The sequence below is a fragment of the Lissotriton vulgaris genome, chromosome 5, assembly GCF_964263255.1.
Source record: "Lissotriton vulgaris chromosome 5, aLisVul1.2, whole genome shotgun sequence".
Lineage (NCBI taxonomy): Eukaryota > Metazoa > Chordata > Amphibia > Caudata > Salamandridae > Lissotriton > Lissotriton vulgaris.
Window position 1 is genome coordinate 114,800,931 of NC_141693.1, and position 22,965 is coordinate 114,823,895.

At 48.2% G+C, this 22,965-nt stretch overlaps 1 protein-coding gene across 1 annotated transcript in view; it reads right to left on the bottom strand.

Moving 5' to 3' along the window:
* INPP5E (inositol polyphosphate-5-phosphatase E) overlaps positions 1 to 22,965 on the bottom strand; it is a 323,326-nt gene that overhangs the window by 158,335 nt on the left and 142,026 nt on the right. The window contains exon 5 of the mRNA XM_086921027.1: positions 21,394 to 21,518. Coding sequence (XP_086777153.1) covers positions 21,394 to 21,518 — 125 coding nt within the window. The remainder of the gene's footprint in view (positions 1 to 21,393; positions 21,519 to 22,965) is intronic.

A 22,965-nucleotide genomic window follows, 5' to 3' on the forward strand; every position in this document is an offset into this window, starting at 1 on the left:
TAAGTAAACCACATCAGAGGCGACATGGCACAGCTCAGCCGCTACTCTTCTTCGTTTATTGAAGTTGTTTAGCCCTGAAACATTTAACGAGCATATTCGAAAATCTCTAGCGATAGACATATGGCTCAGCTAAAAATCCCACAGGAATGACTACATTTAACCTTAAAAGGACAGTATAGTAGTCTTTTGTCAAATTGCCTACCATGTTCTTTATTAATTGTCTTTCAAATTCCAAACCATCTTGAAATGCAAGTGTGGATTTTCTACCCCATTTTAACCCCACCACCAAGTCCCTCCCCCTACCCATCCCTCCCTCTGCCCACCTACCCCCTTTCCCGGCCCCCACCCTTCCCAATAACGAGGCGTTAGGACTTATGGTCCTGAGGGTGCAACTGACAATTCCCTGCGCCTCCCCGCAAAACCTCAACTATGCATATCATATATTTCAATACATAATAAGGAATCCTTTCTTCTTGTTTAGAGAGACCTTATCCTGAACAAAAAGTATGTGCCTGATAAACGATCTTAAAGAAAAGGAAACATGCAACAACATGCATCAACTTTGCCAGCTTATAACAAATAAAGGAGAGTTTGGTTAGCACACATTACCATCTCATTTACTTCTAAGACTAAATACCCCCCAGGATTCCTTCTTTCTACCCCACTGAATAGTGTTTTAGCCGGTCAGACTAGTGATCTTGCTTAGAAATTCCTTAGCCTGTCCCAAATTAGTAAAAAATTGTGTTCGCTCTTTATAAATGATCTTCAGCTTTGCGGGGTTAAGAAGAAACACTTGAGCTCCCTTGACCTGCAGTGGAGTAATTAACTGCAGAAGTTGCCATCGGTTATCCACCGTATATTTACAGAAATCGGGGGTTACAAAGAACTCAAACCCTGGGCCCGGGCGTCTTATCGGGTCTTGCAAGTTTAAATACATCTTCTCGAGCAAGAAAACTATTAAAGGAGATTTAGAGAGCCATAGGCCTGCCCTTATTTCTCTCTTCCACTTTCTCTGTTCCTTGACCAGCAGTCTCCTTCAAGTTGAATGGAAAGCGATGTGCTCTTTCAATCTCCCTATCCCAGTCCCACTTTGTAAGTTCCGGGAAGGCTTCTTTAAACAGGTTGACTATAAACTTGCAAGGGTCTGGACCTTCAGGGACTTGGAGGTCCTTCAGATTATTACAACGAGCTCCGTTTTCAAAGTCCACGAGTTTCCACAGAGTGTCCTCCTTTAACCCCTGTAACGCCTCTGCTGCACCTTTCTGCTGCTCTACTGCGTCTTCCAAACTAGAAATACGAGTCTCAGCCTCATTGAACCTATTGGCTGAATCTGCCTGTGACTTTGCGAGCCTTCGAACTGAGTTTTGAAGCTTGCGACACATACTTTGCACTCTAAGGCTCTACTCTCTAGTCTCGTTCCGCAGTGACATTATAGACTCATATATCAATGCGAATGAAATATCAGCATTCTCTCCAGCAGTGACTCCTCTGGCAATCGATCTGCCCCATGTCATTCCTTATGTGGTCTGAGACTGCAATGTTTAAGTCCCGAACAGTGGAAGGGCTATCATCTGTAATATCAATAGAGTCATCCTAGCACAGGCTACTTGCCGGGCTCCCTCCTTCTAGACTCATGTGCAGAGCATATTGTGATACTAAATCTTCACAGGATGAAGGCAACGATGTTTCAGACAGAGTAGAAATCCCCAGACTCGCCATCCAGTTGAGCCTGCTCCTGTTCCTTTCCTCCAGCGGCACCAAGGACAGAGGACATGTCACACCTTTCTAAAGGGTTCTGCCCGTGCTCTTGACTCTCTACGATATTGGTGTTAATTTTGGAGGAGGAGTCCTCGGTTGTAGCCTTTCCAATAGCCCCTTTAGCTCTGTCCTTCTCTAACGCCGCTGAAAAAATAGAGGGGATTACCACATTCTTATCTGTCCCACCCCCCGGTTGTATTGCCATTAACACTTAGCTGTGCTCCCTTTACCTTCCCTGCTTCCACTGGTGTTTTGGGCTGGTTTTTTTCTTGCCCGTAGTTATTTTGCACCCTTCTTTGGGAGCGCCGTTTCCCCCCTGGTCATCAGCGATTTTCTGCTTCCCCCTTGAACCTTTGGGAGCCATATCTTCTTCTCGCAATTTTAACCGTCCGAAGTTCAGTTACTTATAATAGACTCACGCTGCACACGCTTGTATTCTATGCCTTGCTGTGCCACTCACCGCCACACTCCTCGAAGTCCTCGGGGTTTTAACCGCTCCGCTCGATGTTGTGAAGTAGTCAAGTCTCTTACCCCGGTATTGTGTGTTACAAGGCACAAAAGCACGAAGAATCCTTTCTGCCGGTGTCTCTGTCCGTCGCTTTCCCCCCGGAGCCTGCAAAGCCTGGAAAGCCAAGAAGCCGCGCTGAGCCCGAGTTGACCCAGTCAGCCACAGGTGTATTATAGTTAGGCAGCCCAGGTGGGAAATGGCCGGAATCAAACGGGTGCCGCCGTGCCAAAGCTAGTAGGTTTCTCCGCTCTAACTCCCTGGTGCCGCAAATTCAAATGTCCAGACACCGACACAAGTCGTACATGCGGTGTGTTGTAGTCAGGCAACCCAGGTGCAAAAATGCACGGAATCCAACGGATGCTGGTAAGTTTCTCCGCTCTAACTCACTGGTACCGCAAATTCATATGTCCGATCTAGCTCACTGCCGGTATCTCTCTCCTTCGCTCCCCCGGAGCCTGTAAAGCCCGGAAAACCGCAAAGCCTCGCTGAGCCCGAATCGACCCAGTCAGCCACAGGTGTGTTGTAGTCAAGCAGCCCAGGTGGGAGACGCCCGGAATCCAACCGATGCCGCCGCACCAATGTTTTTCCGCTCTAACTCACTGGTGCGGCAATTTCAAATGTTCAATGTTCAAATGGTCAGCCACCGACACCAGTCACCAGTCGTACATGCAGTACAGCAGTGCAGCGCTAATTTTCACAGTCAGGTCCTCTCCCTGTCGAGGTTTGCGGGGACGCGAGGAGTGGCCAGCCTACACGTCCACTCTCGCAGGCGCCATCTTGCCTCAGCCTCAAAAACAAACCTTTCAAAAAGCCATTATATACCTGTGAACTCTTTTGGTGAAGTATACTCCCTTGACCTAAATCCAAGCAACTATGGTAATTCTGCAACAATGAAAATAAAAGTCAACCAAACTTCTCAAGCTATGCCTCTAGAGTCTGGAACTTTATCCTCTTATCCGTTGCAATTGCTCCATTCTCTAGTGCAATATTAATAGGAACTTAAATCTTTCCAAACACCCATGTTGTAGGGTACAGGCCCATGCAGACATTTTAAAAAGAATGTGAACCCCGCGGACACTATCCAACATAGATCCCCCTTTCAACTAATTTCCTACTCTCCTTAGCAGGTGCCCTACGTACTGTATTCTCTGCTTAAATGTGCGTTTAGGATCTGTATCTATGTAAACCCTAAAATTATTAACTACCATGTGCATGCTCCCAGGGCCGGTTCTAGGATTTGCGAGGCCCTGGGCGGGCTAAAAGGGAACGTGCGAGGCCCCCTCTAATTTACATAAGTGGCCCCTTGCAAGGAGACCATTCACAGACACTGTGGGGGCCCCATTGTCCAGCATTTTGGCGCCCCCGCAGTTTTAACTTTTACTCCACAAGCATTTCTCACACCTTCATAGGTGTGAGAATTGATTGTGGTCTAAAAGTTAAAACTGTGGGGGCGCCAAAATGCTGGACAATGGGCCCCCTCAGTGTCTGTGAATGGTCTCCTTGCAATTGAGGGAGCGTCTCTGTCTCCCTCCCCTATGCCTCCTGACACCATCCATGAGAGGCCCAGGGAGGGGGCCCCCTCCAATGGACCTTAATTGCAGGCAACACCTTTCTATGTGATAGATCGCCAGAGAAACAACAGGACACATCACCAGTGCGTGGCCCCATGCTGATGGGCTGAGTGCGAGGCCCTGTGCAGCCGCCCATGCTGCCCATGCCTAGCGCCGGCCCTGCATGCTCCCTTCCATTGCAATGTTGATAAATGTAATGTATTTCACATACACGTTCTGTAAAGCTCTCCGTTGCTTCCCAACACTAGGTTTAAAATCACAAAATGCAATTAAATGTGCAATTGTAAGTGCTTTTCATGTTTTACGTGAATTGGCGGCTTTCAATTTTCAATAATTTACACTGGATAAAAGGTGCACCACAGACTTACTATTCGTATTCAATGTAGCGCACTCAAATTACATTTGGTAGAAATCGTTTGATCAAAAATGTATCCTTTGCTTTACTCAGCACCCCTGAGAAAAGGGTTCGATTTCAAAACATTTATTGAAAATGTTGGTAATCTTTTCCCAACAATTTTCTGGGGCTAAATAATATAACATTTTTGAGGCAGAACTAATAATCAAATATGTTTTAATATTAAAAAGAAGCTCAACTTTAATCACATTTCGAATAATCACATGCTGAAGGTAGTTAAATCCAAGCACAAATGCACAAAAGAAACACACTTATGCTCGTTATATAGGTAAACATGAAATAAATCAGGCACACAAAGAGAAACATTTCTAAGGACTTTAATTTGATAGTCTGTTGTTTGACATATAATATCTGCAATATGTGCAGACGACTTTCCACATAGTGCTGAAGGCACAGTGCAAAGTGAAAGTACATGCACCGTGTGCATGCTATAGAACAGTGAGCAACCCTAGATAGAGGTCCTACTTTTCCACATTAGTACCTAAGTAACCACATGTCTTTCGGCACAGTCTGCTTTGGACAATTGTTATCAAAGTGGAGTTTTTTGGCTGTAAAGTACCACATGTTTGGTGAAAAGTAAACACTGTGAATCACCACAGGAAGCTCAAATTAACCGTTAAGCATGGTAGTTGAGGGGTTATGATTTGGACATGTTTTACAGCTGCAAGACCTGGTCACCTCGCAATCATTACGTCTACAATCAATTCCTCACTGTACCAGCACATTCTAGAGGAAAATGAGAGTCCATCTATTGGGACGGAAAGTCATCTGCATGGTAATCAATGTGCACTCCTACCCTGGGTGTCCATCTGCACTGATGTCTGGATCCGTAATACTGATTTTTATTGTCATATGCGAACACAGATTATGCGTCTGTGCCATGACATAAGCCTGTCTCATGGATTGTGGTTTTGTTGGACTGGGAGAGGCACTCATAGCGCTACCCTCATAGTGGTGGAAGACTATTGCCTTCACAAGGAGCTAAGCAGCACATACATGGTGGTGGCAGTATACCATGTAGTGATCAGTGAAGCAAACCGGTTCTTTTTAACCTAGGTCACTGGACTGAGGCCTACTTACTCATTCATTTTAAAAGTTCTGCTGCAGGGTTCTTATCTCATCCTTGGCCTACATTGCAGTGCAGGAGTGGTGTATCTGTGCTTTACTTGTGCATGCCTTGGAAGGGTGTAATACATGGATAAAGCAGTACTGTGCAGTGCGTGCATGTTGAATGCAGGTGCTGGATGTAGCGGGGTGCAGTGCATGCAGGTTAAATGCATGCACTGGGTGTAGGTATACCTGTGAATGGAACAATACAAGAAGGGTGCAGTGCGTGCCTATTAAATGCATGTGCTGGATTTATATGTTTATTTCAACAAATAAGTCTGGTGGTCTACATGTGGGAGATAAGACTAAATTACCAAATCACACACAGAGTACTACAAAGACACTAGATGCAAAAAGCAAGAGACCTTTGCGAACAGCAGGCTTTCCATCAATTACCAATGACACTGACCACATTGATAATTGATGGAAATCCTGCTGTTCGCAAAGGTCTTTTGCTTTTTGCGTCTAGGGTCTTTGTAGTACACTGTGTGTGATTTGGTAATTTGGTCTTATCTCCCACATGTAGACCATCAGACTTATTCATTGAAAAGAGTGTTGTATAGGGGATTGGTCTTTAAATATTCCCTTGGACCCTTCCCCACGTTTATGGATGGATTTATATGTGCCTAACAGTGGAACAGTACATGAAGAATACAGTGCTGCGCAGTGAGTGCATGTTACATGTTGGTGCTGGATTAGTGTGTGCCTATGAGTGGTACAGTACACGGAGGATACAGTACTGCACAGTGTGTGTATGCAGTATACATGCACTGGGTGCATGTGTGCCTGTGGATGGTACAATACATGAAAAGCCCTGGTTTCAATTTTGGAAGACACAGGCCTGCATGGTGAAGCATGAATAGGAGGTAGAAAAATCCATCCAGACAGATTTGTGTATTTCTGCATTCATGTAAGCTGGGTGGAACACACACACTGAGGAGGGCAGATCCAGCCTTCCCCATTACACTTCAAAGGGTGCTCTTTGATTCAGTCGGAATACCGCGGTCTTGACCATGGGTGTTCTGACTACACAAGCACAACCACACTTGCCTTAACCACGCATATGCCTAAACCACGCATATGCGTTGTTAAGGCTGTGCGCGGTCTAGCTGCTGACTAGATGGAAGGCAGTGGAGACGAAAGCAGGAAGACGCTGCAGTGAGGAGAGTGGGGCGGGGGTTGGTTTCAGGCCAATGGAAATTGTTGGGGTAGTTTAAGGGACAGCGTGGAGGTCAGGGTAGTGTAAGTAGAGGGGCAAGGTTTTAGGCTTTACAGCAGTGGGAGGGAAATGGCCAGTCTCTGTAGTTTTTAGGGCTGGGAGGTCGGGGTAGGTTTCATGGCAGTGGAAGGTGTAGTTTAAGGGACAGCTTGGGTGGGGGGTAGTGTAAGTAAAGGTGCAGGGTTTTAGGCTTTAGGGCAGTATGAGGGTAATGGGTAGTCAGGGTAGTTTTTAAAGTTGGGGTAGGTTTCTGGGCAGTGGAAGGAGTTGGGGTAATTTAAAGGACAGCGCGGGGTGGGGGTAGTGTAAGTAAAGGGGCAGGGCTTCAGGCCTTAGGGCAGGGGTGGGTAATGGGTAGAGTCAGGGGGGAGCGTGGTGAGTAGGGGTAGTGTTAGTAAAGGCGCAGGGTTTTCGGAACAGCGCGGGGTGGGGGAGCAGTCAGGGTGTGGGGGCGTCGGGGTAGTAGGGACCTTAGCAACACATACTCCTTTACCATTCATGCCTATCCCACGAAATTACGTGGTAAATGCATGCATGATAATGGAATGGGTGGTTAAGACACATTAGTAGTTTGGGCTGCATGGTAGAGGCATGCGTGGTTTAACCATGTGTGCTTCCGTCATACAACCATTGGAGGGCCAAAATGATTGAATCCACTAATACATTGGAAACATGGTTTCTTTCAGACATGAATTCCTTTAAGCAAGTCCTAGGCATTCTTAAATCTGGTTCTCCCTGTGATCTCCTCCCCATCTCTGTGCTGCAGCAGCTCGAACTTCCCTCTCACGTTAATCATTGAGCTTTTGAATGCCTCCTTACAAGAAGCTATAGTCCCGCCTGAGTGGAAACACGCAATGGTTCTCCCACTGTTAAAGAAGACTAATGCTGATCCGGCCCAGCTTTCTTTCTTTCGGCCCAATCTCGCTACTTCCGGCCTTTTCTAAAATTTTGGAAAAGCACATTCATTTACAGCTATCCCACTTTGTTGAAACTCAGAACTTCCTGCACTCCTCACAATCTGGCTTTAGAGTAGGATTCTCTACCGAAACTACTCTTCTCTGAGTCACTGTAATGCTGCGGCACCGCCTGGATAATGGGGACACGGTGGCCCTCATTCTACTTGACTGGAGTGCTGCTTTCGACACGGTGTCTCACACTTTGTTATTGAAAGCCTTGCAAACTCTGGGCGTTGATGGTTCGGCCCTCAACTGGCTTGTCTCCTTCCTGGCGGATTGTACGTTCCAGGTTTTTTCCTCTACGGCCAGCTCTAAAATTCACCCATCTCCTATTGGGGTACCCATGGCTCGGTCCTTAGCAGTCTTCTGTTTAATGTTAATGTTAGACCTCTGGCGACGATTGCCATAGGGGCTGGGCTGGCTTTATTCTCCTACGCTGATGATTCCCAGATAGTCTTCTCTCTTTCGGCTGAGAGGGTGTCTAAGTCATCTGCTTTCCAGTTTGGGTTGAAGAAAATTGCATCTTGGATGCAAGTAAATTTAGTCAAAGTAAATGGAGAAAAAAAACTGAGGTTTTGATTCTGGGGAAAAATAAAGAAAGAGCTTTGGGGTCCCCAACACTGGCCCACTGAAATGGGTGCTCTACCCCATCCCTCCCACCAAGTCTGCAATCTTGGTTTCATCATGGATGATCAATTATGAATGAAACAACAAGTCGTGAAGGTGGCCTCGACTTGCTTTACCATCCTCAAACGGCAAAAAAAAAATCCTCTGGAAGTTGCCCTGTTCCACCCAGAGAACCGTAGTCCAGGCTCTTGTTACTTCTAGACTGGACTACGGTAACATTCTATATCTGGGGGTAAATAAAGATGTGACAAGCAAATTTCAGGTGGTGCTGAATGCAGCTGCTAGGCTACTCTACCAGGTTCCCAGAGCTGCCTCTGTCTCGGGTTCTCTCTTCGTGATCTTCATTGGCTCAGTGTAGAGAATCGTATCAAATTCAAAGCCTTGAGCTACATGTTCAAGATCAAATTCGGCACAGCCCCTTAATACCTGCAAGCTTTAGTTCAACCTTACTTACCTTCACGCCTTCTTCGTTCCTCTACTCAGGCTACATTTTTGGTCCCTAGAATCAGACTGTTTCTAATGGGCGGACGTTCCTTTACTTACTTGGGCCCTTACCCGTGGAATTCTCTTCCCATGTCGCTTTGTAATGAAACTATCGATGGGAACTTTCGCAAGGGACTGAAAACCTGGCTGTTCAATCAATAATTCTCTGCTCTCTCTCTATTCCTCTCAGCTGGAGCCGGGAAACCCTTGGGGGCAGCTGTTGCAACTTATAAAATTGATTAACATAACATAACAAGTGGAATCCCTGTGTGAGTAAACGGCTGCTGCGCCGATTGGATTGTTGCCAGTGTGTAGGACAGAATTAGCGACCCCTGCATGCCATTAGAGGTCCATCGTGTATATGAGCAGTTTGCTGATCCAGTGTGTAGAGCCGAGTCTGCAACCTCATATGCCAGGAGGAGCTGCTGTGAAAAACACTGCTGTGGGGTCTGTAGCATTCTGCAGCAGCGGGTGGCGACCCTGTATGCCAGGAGGTGCCTCTGCAAAGGATTTCACCATGCTGACTGGGTAGGAGCCAATGTTCTTTGAGATACAGTGACCCTGTATGCCAGAGAGGGTCACGGGGAGCATCAATAAATGCGACCAGATCTGCCACCTCCTACCGAAGAAGTGAGGACGTTGTGGGAGCACCTGCATACCATCACCCAAGGTGAGAAACTCATGACAGGATTGTCGCAGCCACTCACCACCAGGAGAGAAAAGGGACACCACTTACCCCGAAGGAGAAGGAGCAGGAAGACTCCAGTAGCTTCAGGAGTGCTATCGTGAGTGAGAGTGTATCTGCCTGGCCCGCGTGTGGCTGACTCACCTGAACTTAGCTACAGCTGCTGTGAGCGCCTGCTGCGCACACAGGAACTCCAGAAGCTTCATGTCTGGCGGTACAAAATAAAAATGGTTTCGAGCCTGCTGGCCCCAGTCAAAGTGGACTATTGAGACTCTAACAACTAGTGGAGTATACCCTGGATGTTACCAATAGTGAATAGGGAATAACCACTAGCGCGAACATGGAATGGGATAGGGAATCACCACAGAAACACTAGCGCCCTGACTTCAAGGGGGACTGTGTAATTGTTTGCGTCGTATTTTTAAATTGTTATGGATAGCGGTAGATATAAAATACTTCTCTTTTTTTCATAGAAGTGAGTATTTGGCTGGACAATGAGTTAACACTGCTGCTTCACGCATTTTGATTTGTGAGCCTGTGTTCACTATCCTTTATCCGCACCTCCCCACCAAGGGCTTTGGACTGCTCGGACCCCGCTAACCCTGAGAATCCGGTGTTGAAAGGGTAGTTGGCTGGCTACTCAGAATCCACAGTATGTTGGGCCTGGGTCATCAGGAGTAAAAGACCTCAACCACAATGTTTGGGCCCAGTAGCCCCCGCGTGCCCACTGGCCCTCGGAAAGGGGTTCTGACCTCATCTGTCAGACTGTAAAAAAGGTTAGGACAAAGCCTACCATACAACAGGACATCTACCAAAAGACTAAATTACTTATCTTTGGTAAGGCTCTTTCTAGTGGATAACAAATATTTATTACTGCATAATTCTCAGCTATGAATATCTCTATGCACCAGACTGGAAACTTTTTCTTCTAGCAGTAGAGCTCCAACACCACCAGGGGGAGCCACATAACTCCTTTTGACTCTGTCTGCCCCAGAAATGAACACACTGGCCTGCGTATGGTTCAGTCTAGCACACTGTCAGTTCTTGCACTCTTTTCCTCTTCTGAGGACCATGGAGCAGAATCAAACAAGCTCAATGACAGAAGAGATATATTATACTAGAAAAAAAAACAATTATACCTTTCAACCTTACCAAGACAGGCATTACCTAAGAAGGGAAGGAGAAATGGCGGTGAGGATTCTGTAGGAAGATATGGTATCAACAGAAACAGTGTTATCAAAGATAAGTAACTTATTCATCTGTTGGATTGGTCTTCATGTGTCTGCTTCGGGCTGGAGTTCGTGTTAGTGGTCACCAGTCAAACAAGCATTTGCAATGCAATAGGTCTCGCATTTGCGAGAGTTTAAGCTATTGGCATTGTAAATGACAAAGCCTTTTATTTATCCGTTTTAAAAACCAATACATAAATACAAGGCATTGTCAGTTACAATGCCAATAGTTCAAACTCTCGCAAATGCGAGACCTATTGCATTGCAAATGCTTGTATGTTAGTATCTGAGCAACACTCCTAAACTTGTTTTATTACCAGAACCTAAGAATGAAACATATAGGTCCGCACTTTTTCCAATGCCATCAATTATTTTATTTGGCAGATATCTTTCAAATCACTTTATCAACAATACTTTATATACATGTGCATCAACAATGAATACAAAAAAGGGAATTATGTACACAAGACTACTTTTCATCAAAATCCAACAATCACCAAGACACCACCACACAATCAATGCAAACCTTCAGACATACCTCAAACACATTAAAAAAACACTTATACCAGGCACTCACACCATCCAACCGCCACACCAGAACGGGTCTAGCCACACTATACAATAACTTTTACGTGGCCAGAGACCTGGCGGACCACACTCATACTACCAAGGTCAAACAACCAAATAGATCCTATACACTCTCACTGAAGTGCAGAAATTATTCTAATTGATCACCATTTCCCACATCCAACAACTATTTCACTACACCAGTGGGTCAATTACACAATAAGGTTTGTTTGACAAAGCAAAAAAAAGGTTGACACTTTCAAACTAAACTGTTTGTAGGGTTCTCATCAGGACGATGAAGTTCTATAAAGAAAGAAAGAAAAAAACAGCTCTTAATTAGAGAGGTACCTACGACCATTGCTTAAAAAAAGTACACACCAGCCGGTGCATTTCGCCTACCTTATTCAATTTGCAGACCGAATCAGCTGCCTCAGAACACAATGATATTAGAATCATTTGTGTACATAATTCCCTTTTTTGTATTCATTGCTGATGCACATGTATATAAAGTATTGTTGATAAAGTAATTTAAAAGATATCTGCCAAATAAAATACTTGATGGCATAGGAAAAAGTGCGAACCTATATGTTTAATTCTTAGGTTCTGGTAATCACACAAGTTGAGGAGTGTTGCTCAGTATTGGCAATTGTTCTGTTTTGTTGTTATAGTGACTCAGCCTTACTGAGTAGAGTCAAGGCCCTTCGGTGTTTCTTGTGTATGTTAGTATCTAGCATGGCCTCGCCCCAGTCATTTCACAATAACACAGGACCACGTCAGTAGTAATCCAAAGTTATTTGGGAACCGGGCCCCTCACGTTGTCACATCCGCGAGAACAGCCTGCAAACTACCCTTTCACACAAGCGCAGTTCTGGTCCAAAGTGCACCAATAGAGAGCCTCCACTGAAATTAGTTGAGTCTCTCGCAAAGCGCCAAGATATACAAATAACTGATAGTCGCTGCGCTATGTAAAAATCTAGTAATGTAGCGTTATAAAACCTTGCAACTGTCACCAGTGCATAACACCTCTTTGGATGTTCTTACGATATACAGTATGCAGTTTTGGAATGTGTATGCTTCGCCTGTCAATGGCAAAAGCAAATATACATACAAGTCTTTCTTTCTGGCTGCACAACGGATGTCGGCACTAAATGCCTTGTCATGCACCCATCGCTGCAGCCTGGGTCAGGAGCGTCAGTTGGCGACATTTCGGTTGAAAGCACAAGTTACTACTTTGTGTAACGATATATCTGTAAGAGACATTAGTTAGTGATAGATTCCTTACCTTAGAATATCCCCAGGCATCAGACTGGATCCGTAAAGTTTTGCTTAGCAGTACCCCTGCGCGTCAGTAGGTGGCGTCTGTAGGAGAGTAGGGTCTGCAATCCTATGGTCACCCCCGATTTTTGCTTCACTGGTTTACGACTTTCCCTGGCTGTGGGCCTGCTAATCAGACCCACAGCCTAGCTGTTCTCTCTCTAAATTGACAAGAATGTACCTTAGGTGCATTTACCAATTGGTACTGGGCCACCGTATCAGTCCCTGTACAGCATACCTTAGGTATCCAGGGCATAGGTGTACCCAGGGCCTACCAGGGGCTGAAGCATGTATTATGCCACCTCTGGCTGGCCATCCAAATCTGACACAACTGGCTGCACGACAGCTGGGGCGAGGTGGTGTAATCACCCTTTACTTTAGATATAGTATCTCTATATCTAACCCTAAAATGGACACATATATTCCTATCAGTCACTCCTATGGAAGGCCTTAACAATCCTGAAGGCAGAGTGCTTGGAATTATGCGAGATGGTGCTCTGGCATGAGCTGAGCCCGTTTGCAGCTTGCGGAACCAAGTCCTAATTGCTGTTCCATGATAACGCTATACCATATACTCTTAAGAGCATTATGAACCTCGCGGTCAAATGCTAACTTTGGCATAGCATTATCAAAACATGTCGAGTAAGGTGTATTACGAATTGGAAATCTTACCCCTCGCCAATTCTGGCGACGGGGTTAGCATTCCACCCTTCTAGAGGGACACGACATGTATGTAACTGTGAACCCCGGTTAAAGTTAACTCGAGCCTCAGCATCACAAAATGGATGCTGTCACCACAGACACAAGTCTGACCTCCTGCTGCTGGGAGTCCTTCCAGCGAGGGAGGCTTGGACAAAGGGTTTCCTGCCTTGGGAGGTGCTAGCACCACCCCAGACAGGATTTTGTGTATTAGGTAGGACAGGGCTGAAAGGAATGAGACATGCCTGGGGCACACAAGGTGTCCCTGTGCATATGCCGGTCTAAACTAGATCCTGGGGCACCCCAGCCCCAGAGCTGGCGCAAGACCGGACAAAGGGGGTGTAACCACCCCCCTTCCTGGTCCCACCCAGAGGAGGGACCTAGTCGTAGTGCAGCCCCCTTTAGCTGAATAAAGGTAGGAGCTGGTCCCATTCAAAATCAGATTAATCTTAACGACTTCCACGAAGAAACTCTTGACCTTCGACCTCCTGATTCCAGAAGACTGAAGAATCTCCCCTATGGTCAGGGAGTGACCATCCTGCTTCGCAGGCACCATCAAGCTCCTGTGCGGTTTGCTGCAGAGTCCTTCCATCCCGGAATCAGACGACCCAGCTCGACAAGACCCGGACCTACAGACCTCTCTGACCTCTACCCACATCCACAGCACAGCTGGGACCCGTGGGTGCGACGAGCAACGTGGAGACGGCCATCTTGAGAAACCTGCACAGTGCTTCCAGCACGACCGCCGAGGGATCCTCGAGTGAGTGCATTGGGGTCCGAGAAGCCCCCCCACCGACGCAGCTCCTGCACCAAAGACCAGCCCCCCAGCATCCACGAGATCTGCGTGGGGCCCTTTTGCCTGGTTGCTGCTTGTCCTGTTGTCTGGTCACTTGCCGGCTGGCTCGTGACCTCTGAGACGACAACCCGAAGAATCCAACACTGCTGGTCTGGTCCCCCAGACTGGCCCTTGCTTCCCTGTGAACGGGAAGCACCCCAGACCCTCCTGGTCCGCACCAGACGCCATCTTTGTTCCACCGCGTGGCTTGCATGAGCCAAGGCCTGTTGTCCAGATCGACGATCCAACACCGCCAACAGCAGCAGACTACGTGGGACAGCTCGTGCCTCCAGCCTGGTCGTGAAGAGCAGCTCCTGGTCCGCACAGCTACAGAGAGAAGCGACCCTTCCTTCACCTGACTGCGGCAACAGCATCTGGTTCCCTCCTGGTTCCAGCACCGTCACTGGCTAGTGACCGAGACTCTGTCCCCTTCCCTTTCAGGACTCCTTCTTCTGAGTTCCATCCTTGGAACCACCGGACTCCTCCATCTGGCTGCCTGCCAGCAATTCCTTGTTTCAGGCATCACCGGGATCAACGCAGCAAACCCGACGCAACTTCAGCCCTATGCACCCGCAGCCTGTGGGTTAGGTAACTAAAGCTTCTAGGTGCTAAAGTCTGTGTACACTATCCTAGTGTTCAGGTCCACTGTTGTTTTCCCTCCATCCAGCCGGGTTCGTCCGGAATCCGTAACTTTCTAAACTGTACGATCCATAGACGTTGGTACGCATCCCGTGTGAGAGTTTCTACTCTGCACGTGAGTCCCGTGGGCTTCCTGCTCCTTACTTACCTAGTTTGTAGCGTAGTCCCAGCGATCCTCCAGCCTCTGGATCTCCTTACAGTACTTTCCTTCCTCGCATTCCATTGTTTTGAGTATATGGTTTGTCGTGCCCCTAAGGCGCACTTGTAAATATTGTGCGAACTCGTATTTCCTTTTGAGTATTGTCATGTGCTTAGCCCTCTGATCTCATAAAGAGTTCAGAGGTATATGTTAGTTAATAAATATCTGTTTATTTTCATAACAACCTGTGTGGTGTCCTTTCACTTGGTATTCAAGGGGTTATATGCGGTAAAACAGCTGGTTTCACATGCCATTCAGAGTTTAGCCTAAAGACTGCTTTTGTCCACGCTACTAGGAAAGCTGGTCTATGAGGTTGACTTACAACCAATCACCCTAAGGGTTGTTTGGACTGATACAAGGTGATCACTAGAACTAGTGAGCATCATATATCAGACCAACTTCTCACAGCGTCCTGCAGCTCCACGTCCATCACTGGTGTCGTCAGCGCTGAGATGATGTCACGGAGGCTACTTAGGCGCCACCCATGCGCGCTAACATCAGTTCTGTATACGACTTTCCGCACCAGGAACGCAGAGCCATGCAAGGCACTGACCATTCTTGCACAAAACTAGGGCCCTAAAAGGGGATCACCTTAACCCTAGTGAGCAGGTCGCAGAACGGGGAGGATGGGAGGGGCGGTAAGGAATCTATCACTAAGTAATGTCTCTTACAGATATATCGTTACACAGGTAGTAACTTGTGCATCTGAAAGAGACACGTTAGTGATAGATTCCTTACCTTAGAATAGATACCCCAGCAATACCAACCCCGGTGGGGGGTCTGCAAACGAGATTACACCAGAAAGTCACGGAGCACAAAATGGCCCAAAAAGCGATCTCTCCGGACCGGACTGTCAAGGCAGAAGTGCTTGGTAAACGTGTGCGGCGAGGCCCACGTAGCTGCCTGACAAATGTCCTGCAAGGGAACGCCACGTCCCGAGGCAGTAGTGGCTGCAGTAGCCCTGGTCGAATGGGCACACAGTCCCACAGGAGGCTCTTTCTTTGCCAAGGAGTAACATGCTTTGATGCACAGAATGACATACCGGGAGATGGTCCGTTTGTGCACGGCCTGACCTTTTTTGGTGCCCGCGTAGCCAACAAAGAGCTGATCATCCACCCGGAACTGCTGTTTACACTGCAGAGAATGCTAGCGCACATTTTGGGGCCAGACGATGGATCCTCTCCTCCTCCCTTGAAGGATGCGGAGGCGGAAAGAAGGTGGGCAAAGTGATGGTCTGTCCGATGTGGAAGGGCGTGACAACCTTTGGAAAGAAAGAAGGACGGGTACTCAGAACCACCTTGTCCGGATGAATAGAAAGGAAAGGCGGTATAGAAGAAATGAACCTGGAGCTCTCTCACTCTTCTGGAAGAGGTGATAGCAACCAGGAAAGCAGTCTTAAGGTTGAGAAGACGCGAAGGACAGTTATGAAGGGGCTCGAAGAGAGCGCACATCAGAAAAGTTAAGACAAGATTCAAGTCTCACTGAGGCATTATAAAGGGCACGGGTGGAAACGTATGCGTAATGCCACTAAGGAAACGGTGAACAACCGATACTTGAAAAGAGAAGTCTGATCTGGAAGCTGCAGAAAGGCGGAGATGGCCGAAAGATAACCTTTAAGAGTGCCCAGAGCAGAGCCCTGCTGGGCCAAAGAGACAAGGAACGAACAGAAGAACCTCAGAAAGAGCGGCAGAAAGGGAGCCACAGCCTTTGCTGTACACCATGCCACAAACCTGTTCCACCTGCAGGCGTATACCGTTTTGGGGGAGGGGCGCCTGCCTGGCAAAATGACATCACAGACTTTGGGAAGAAGATCGAAAGGTGTCAACTGTCGCCGCTCAATCTCCACGCATGGAGTTGGAGGCTGGACAGGTTTGGGTGGAGACCGTCCGGTGCTTCTGCGACAGAAGATCCTCCCAAAGAGGCAGACAGATCAGGGGATCGATGCTCATAATGAGTAGTTCGGGATACCATACTCTCAGAGCCCAGTCCGGAGCCACAAGAATAACTTGGGCCAGGTCGCGCTTGATCTTCTTCAGCACTCTGGGCAGAAGTGGTATTGACGGAAAGGCATACAACAGACCGCAACTCCACTCGCGATGAAAAGCGTCTCCGAGCAAGTGCCGCCTTGGAAATTCCAACACGCAGAACTGAAGACATTGCACATTCTCTTCGGTGGCAAATAGATCTAACCAAGGCTCTCCCCACTGCAGAAAGACACCTTGTGCCACGTCTGAGTTTAGACGCCATGCGTGATCCATCATGCACCGGCGGCTGAGTTCTCCCACCCTGGTGTTCAGAGAACATGCCAGGTGTTGAACCGCCAAGGTTCAACACCTGGCATGTTCCCTGGCATTCCACCCATGTCCAGAGGTGCAGCGCCTCCTGGCATAGGGTCCAAGTCCCCACCCCGTCCTGTTTGTTGCAATACCACATGGCCATGGTGTAGTCCGTGAACACCTGCACTACACTTCCCCGGTCAGAAGGAAGGAATATCTTCAGTGCAAGTCGGATCACCCGCAGCTCCAGGAGGTTGATATGGAGCCGGCACTCTGCCGGAGACCAGAGGCCCTTAATCTCCGCCTCTCCCAAGTGGCCTCCCCATCCCAGGAGGGACGCATCAGTCACCACTGTGTGCTCCGGTTGGGGAAGGGTGAAGGATCTGCCACTGTCCCAATCGTGATTCGTGAGCCACCACTGCAATTGTTGTGCAGCACTCTCCGTGTTCTGAACATGATCGGAGAGGTTACCCTAATGTTGTGCCCACTGGAACTTCAGGTTCCACTGCGGAGCCCGCATATGCCATCTGGCATGTGTCACCAGCAGGATGCAGAAGGCCATAAGGCCCAGAAGCCGGAGCGTCATCATGACCGAAACCCGGGATAGAGGCTGAAAAATCGGAATCATAGCCTGAATATCACAGACTTGCTGCTCGGGAGGATAAACCCAAAACAGCGTTGAATCCAGAACTGCTCCGATGAAGGGGAGCTTCTGAGAGGGACTCAGGTGCGACTTCGGCATGTTGATGGAGAACCCCAGCAAATGCAGGAGGTCGGCCGTAGTCTGAAGGAGGTTGACGACTGCCTGGGGTGAGCCCACCTTCAACAGCCAGTCGTCGAGGTAGGGGAAGACTGACACCCCTGACCTGCTCAGATGAGCCGCGACCAGCGCCATCACCTTCTTGAACACCCGAGGGGCACTGGTAAGGCCGAAGGGGAGCACAGCAAACTGAAAATGCTCCTGGCCTACCGTGAACCGCTGGACGGGGATGTGAAAATAAGCGTCCTGCAAGTCCAACGCTACTATCCAGTCTCCAGGGACCAGGGCAGCCAGGACCTGAGCCAGAGTCAGCATCTTGAACTTCTCCTTCCGGCGGAAGCGATTGATGTTCCGGAGGTCCAAGATGAGGCGCAGGCCCCCCTTGTCCTTCTTGGGGACCAGAAAGTAGTGGGAATAACAACCACTCCCTACTTCCTGACCGGGAATGCATGCGATTGTCCCCTTGGCCAGGAGGGTCATGACATCCTGACGGCTAAAGAGCCAAATGATCCCCCCACATGCGGTCGTACCGAGGTGGCATCGCTGGAGGTCAGGACTGAAAGGGAAGTGAGTAACCTTGGCAGATTATCTGTAGCACCCACTTGTCCGATGTCATTTTGCGCCAGTGGTGGAGGTGGTGGCAAACCCTGCTACCCACCGGCGTGTGGTGCTCCCTGAATCTTGGATTAGGAAGGCTTAGAGGTGGAAATGACCCGCACGCTGGTTCCCAGACCCACCCCTGTGCTGAGGCTGGTTCTGCACAGGCTTGGTAGAGGAGCGTGCTTGGGTACCCCTGCCCTGGCCACGAAAGGAACAAAACCCAGGAGTGGCGGGGTTCTTTGTAGACAGACCATAGGACTTGGCCGTGGCCGGAAAGTCCTTAAAGCGCTCCAATGCACTGTCGGCCTTATCGCCAAAGAGGCGGGAGCCATCAAAGGGCATGTCTATGAGCGAGCCTTGGACATCGGGCGAGAACTCAGTGAAACTCCAAACAGGGGTGGCGCGGCCACGCCACAGTCATAGAAATTGCCCTGCTCAATGTATCAGCGATGTCCAAACCACACCTGATGGCAAACTTAGCCGCATCCTCACCTTCCTGCAATCGCTTGGGAAAGGACAGCCTGGACCTCCTCAGAACACTGAGGCAAGACCTGAGCCACGGAATCACACACTGCGTGGGAATAACGGCCCAACAAGCAGGCAGTGTTAACTGACCGCAGCCCTAAGCTGGGCGAGGAGAACAACCTCTTGCCAAATTGTTCCAGTGACGCCTGGCGACGTTTTTATCCACCGGGGCTCCGTGGCCGGCCGCAACCAAGTGCCCAAGAGGACTTCGGTAAGGGCCTTATTGAAAGGAAGCAGTGCCTCCGACGATGTAGACGCCGTCTGGAGCACCTCTGTGAGGAGGTTGGTTTTGAGGGCCACTGTAGGGAGGTCGAGATTAAGAGCCTTCCCAGCCAGACGCAGCGCCACGGTGTAGGAAGCACCCTCCTCCATAGTAGGTGAAGGAGAGCCAAACCCCGGGTCTGAAAAAAAGTTGCGTTCCCACGCATCTTCCAGGTCGTCAACCCAATCTTGCTCAGAGTCACATTGCCGGGCAAAGGGGTCCTCGGACCCGTCCTAGTCATCATCAGCCTCCAACGTGGAGGGGGCTGGCCGGGGCCGGGCTAGAGCCGCCTCCCAATTCTGGTCCCAGGCTGGAACAAAATGGTCCGGGAACCGGGCAGGGGTGGGATAAACGGCACCCAGTGCGGCGCCAAGGGCAGCGCCGGGGCCAGAGGTGCTGCACCTCGTGGCGCCGGAGCCAGCGGCGCAGGATCCTGTGGGATCCTGCGGCAGAGCCGGTGGTGGAGCCGCCGGGCCAGCAGGATCTGGACACGGGTCCGCGGGCCTGAAGGCGTGCCAGCAGGAGCCAGAGGCCTTAAAAGGCGGTCCATGGCAGTAAGAAACTCTCGCATTTGTTGAGGAGTCGCTGACTGACCCGGGTATAGCGGGTAGACCGCGGGACGCCCTTGTCTGCCTCCGGGGAGCGACGGGGGGAGACGTCGGAGAGCGAACACACTTCTTTGACTTCTTTTTATGGCGTCGCTTACCAGAATCCAAGAGCGAAGACTTTGAGCCCGAGGAGCGACGGCTCCGGTCCTGGGAGCGGTCTCGGGAACGGCCCCTAGAACCGGAGTGGCGGTGAGAGGAAGACCGGACCTCCAGCAATTTCCGAAACCGCTCCCGCAAGTCCTTTGGGGCCATGGCACGACAGTCTCGGCAGTCCCAGGAGTCGTGGTCGGTCTCCAGGCAGTAAAGGCACACATCGTAGGGGTCTGCCACTGACATGTTACGGCAGCACGACCCACAAGACTTGAAGTCGGGCATCCCTACGTGCACCAGGAGAAAAAGGGGAGACAAAAGTCTCAAAAGAGTAGTCAAAAAGTGACTAAGGTACGTGCTCAATCCGGATCTGCGCTTGCTGGCACGGAAAAAGAAAGAACTGACGTCAGCGCGCATGTGTGGTCCCCAAGTACCCTCTGTGACGTCATCTTGGCGCTGACAATGCCAGTGACGGAAACGGAGCCGCAGGCCACTACCTACTGACGCGCAGGTGTACTGCTAAGCAAAACTTTCCGGATCCAGTCTTACGCCTGGGGATATTCTAAGGTAAGGAATCTATCACTAACATGTCTTTCAGATTTACTCCACAACCCTAGCCATGCTTTGTGGCCTACCACAATTTCAGACTTGCACCGCATCCCTTCAATCCCCACAAAGAGTACATACAGGTCAGGCAACAGATACACATTTCTTGACTACTTCTTGCTTAAATGCAGACTGTCGAGGAGAAGTGCAAATTTTAAGTAACATTCCCCTTAGTTAAGGGCCTATTACAGACGTCAAAGCTCGCCATTGTCGGGTTTTGTGAGGGATAAACATGCCACTTTCAGGACAATAAAGGGTTTCTCACACCTGGTAACAGGGCAGTAAAGCGGATTCCTATCTTGAAGGCGCCATTTCTCAGAGAATTCTGACATAAACTTTGTATGAAATATCCTTTGTCGGACATGCGTTTGCACTTTGTGAGTTTTAGTTGTCCACGACAGGCACTGTCTGGCTTTCCGACTTTACAAGTCCGTGAATGTCGCTTTTAAGAAAAACACATAGTTTCGTTTCTATGTGCATTTTGCAAAGAACTATGCCTGGCTTGCAGGCGTGCACTGCCTTTTTAGGCGATGACTTATGATTAAGCACAGTGTCTCTCTGTAAAGTATTGTGCATTAACTGATATCGCAAGGTAAAAATTAACTCTACTTTTGTGTGTCTGGACCAAAGGGTAACAAATTCAATTATTATCCAGAGGTGCGAGACGCTTTCACTTTATAAGGCGGGTGCTGCATGGGACGGCAGCTATTCTTAAAGTGAAAGTGCGTTTGGCGCGCTCAAATACTAACAAGAGACTACCATTGCCGAAGCCAGTAACCACCATTTCCAGCCCTGCTTGTAAATCAAAAATGCAAATGTGAAAATCTTTTACGCAGTCACTCTATGAGCACAAACCTGAACAGAACCATATGAGGTCTCTTCTGATGAAGACCGACAGGTAGAGCACCCCGTGGGCATTGGAGAAGAGAAGGACATAATGAGGTCCGAGTGACTCCTGAAGACGAATTTCCCATTCTCTTCTTTGGGGAGAAAAAAAAGAGGATTACCTTTGGAGAAGAACAAAAACCTGTGACAAGACACAGCTATGCAAACATGTCAAAGGCAATAACTTTCTCTAATAATCTCTTTAATTTTACTTATCTTTTTGTTGATTACACCTATCTAAGTTCTTTGTACTGGTGATAAAGCAGCTTTTCATCCTTTCTGTGAATACAATGTTGATAACAATCTTCACTCTTTAGTTTTCCTTTATCGCTTATTTCTGATTGAGAAATCGACACTTATGTTCTGTGTGCACTAATGCTTCTACTGTGGAGTAGATCATTTGCAAGCAATAAATAAGCAATGTAATTTAAGTGAATGTATACTCCTCTGAAAACAACACACCCTTATAAGTGCTACAAACCAATGACTCTCACAGATGAGGCAGGGCTCTGCCCTCAGCGAAGATAAGCAAACTATTCCTAATAAATACCTACACAGTATGGATGGGGCAGGGGCGTGTGTGGGGTAGAAAGAATAACTGAAAAAGCCGAATGTACAATTTCATCTGAGTGTAATTGAACATTTTAAATTTCTACTTAGCCCCTTTCAGCTCCATATCAGGAGGCCTTGCACCAGGGCAGCCTGTTTACAAACGGATACATGTGCTTATCTATAGATTGATTTACTTGCGTATTTTTCTACAAGCCATTGCACCGGAAGGGATTTGAGGACTTTACAGAGTACTGCAGTTATATATATTTACGAAAATAATTCGAATTCAGTAACAAACAAAGAAGGGATTGAAAAATGAGAAAAGATGGATGAAGCAAGTGGCGAGGAAGATCCATCAATAAGAAGAGGTGAGGAAGGGGTAGACGCAAGGAGATGGGTGGAAGAACACGAGATTTACAGAGGAGAAAGGGCCAAGAAAAACAGGAGGCAAGCAAAAGGTTAAGCAGTAGAGGATCAAAATGATAAAGTCACACATCCCTGAGATGAGGAGTATGAGATTCAGCTATAACGTTACCATATATGAAGCCTTTCTACAAGAAACACTGTGGGTAGGAAAATGGTGGTACCTTCGGATGGTGACATTTTGACAGAGCAAGGTGATGAGGGTGACTTGTGTCGAATAGGTCACTATATTGCACATATTTACAATTTAAGGCATAATGAGAACTAAAATTCAAATTCGATTAGATCCTAAAATAAAATGGGCTGCAAACTGGTATACTTTACAGTCAGAATATCTGTATTCTCATGGCTAGCATGCAGGGTGAACACTGTTTGCTCGAGATGGAAGCTGCTGGGAGAAGGTACGACTGCGTTGTAACACGAAATCTGTATTCGGGTTCTGGCTTTGACACTGGGGAACAAACCTGCGATCACTTTCGCGGCACCCCTTTGATGTTCTCGTTCAAAGAACATCAAACATCAAACAACATGTTGTGTTAATGCTTTGCTGCTGCCCGTTTGACTTAC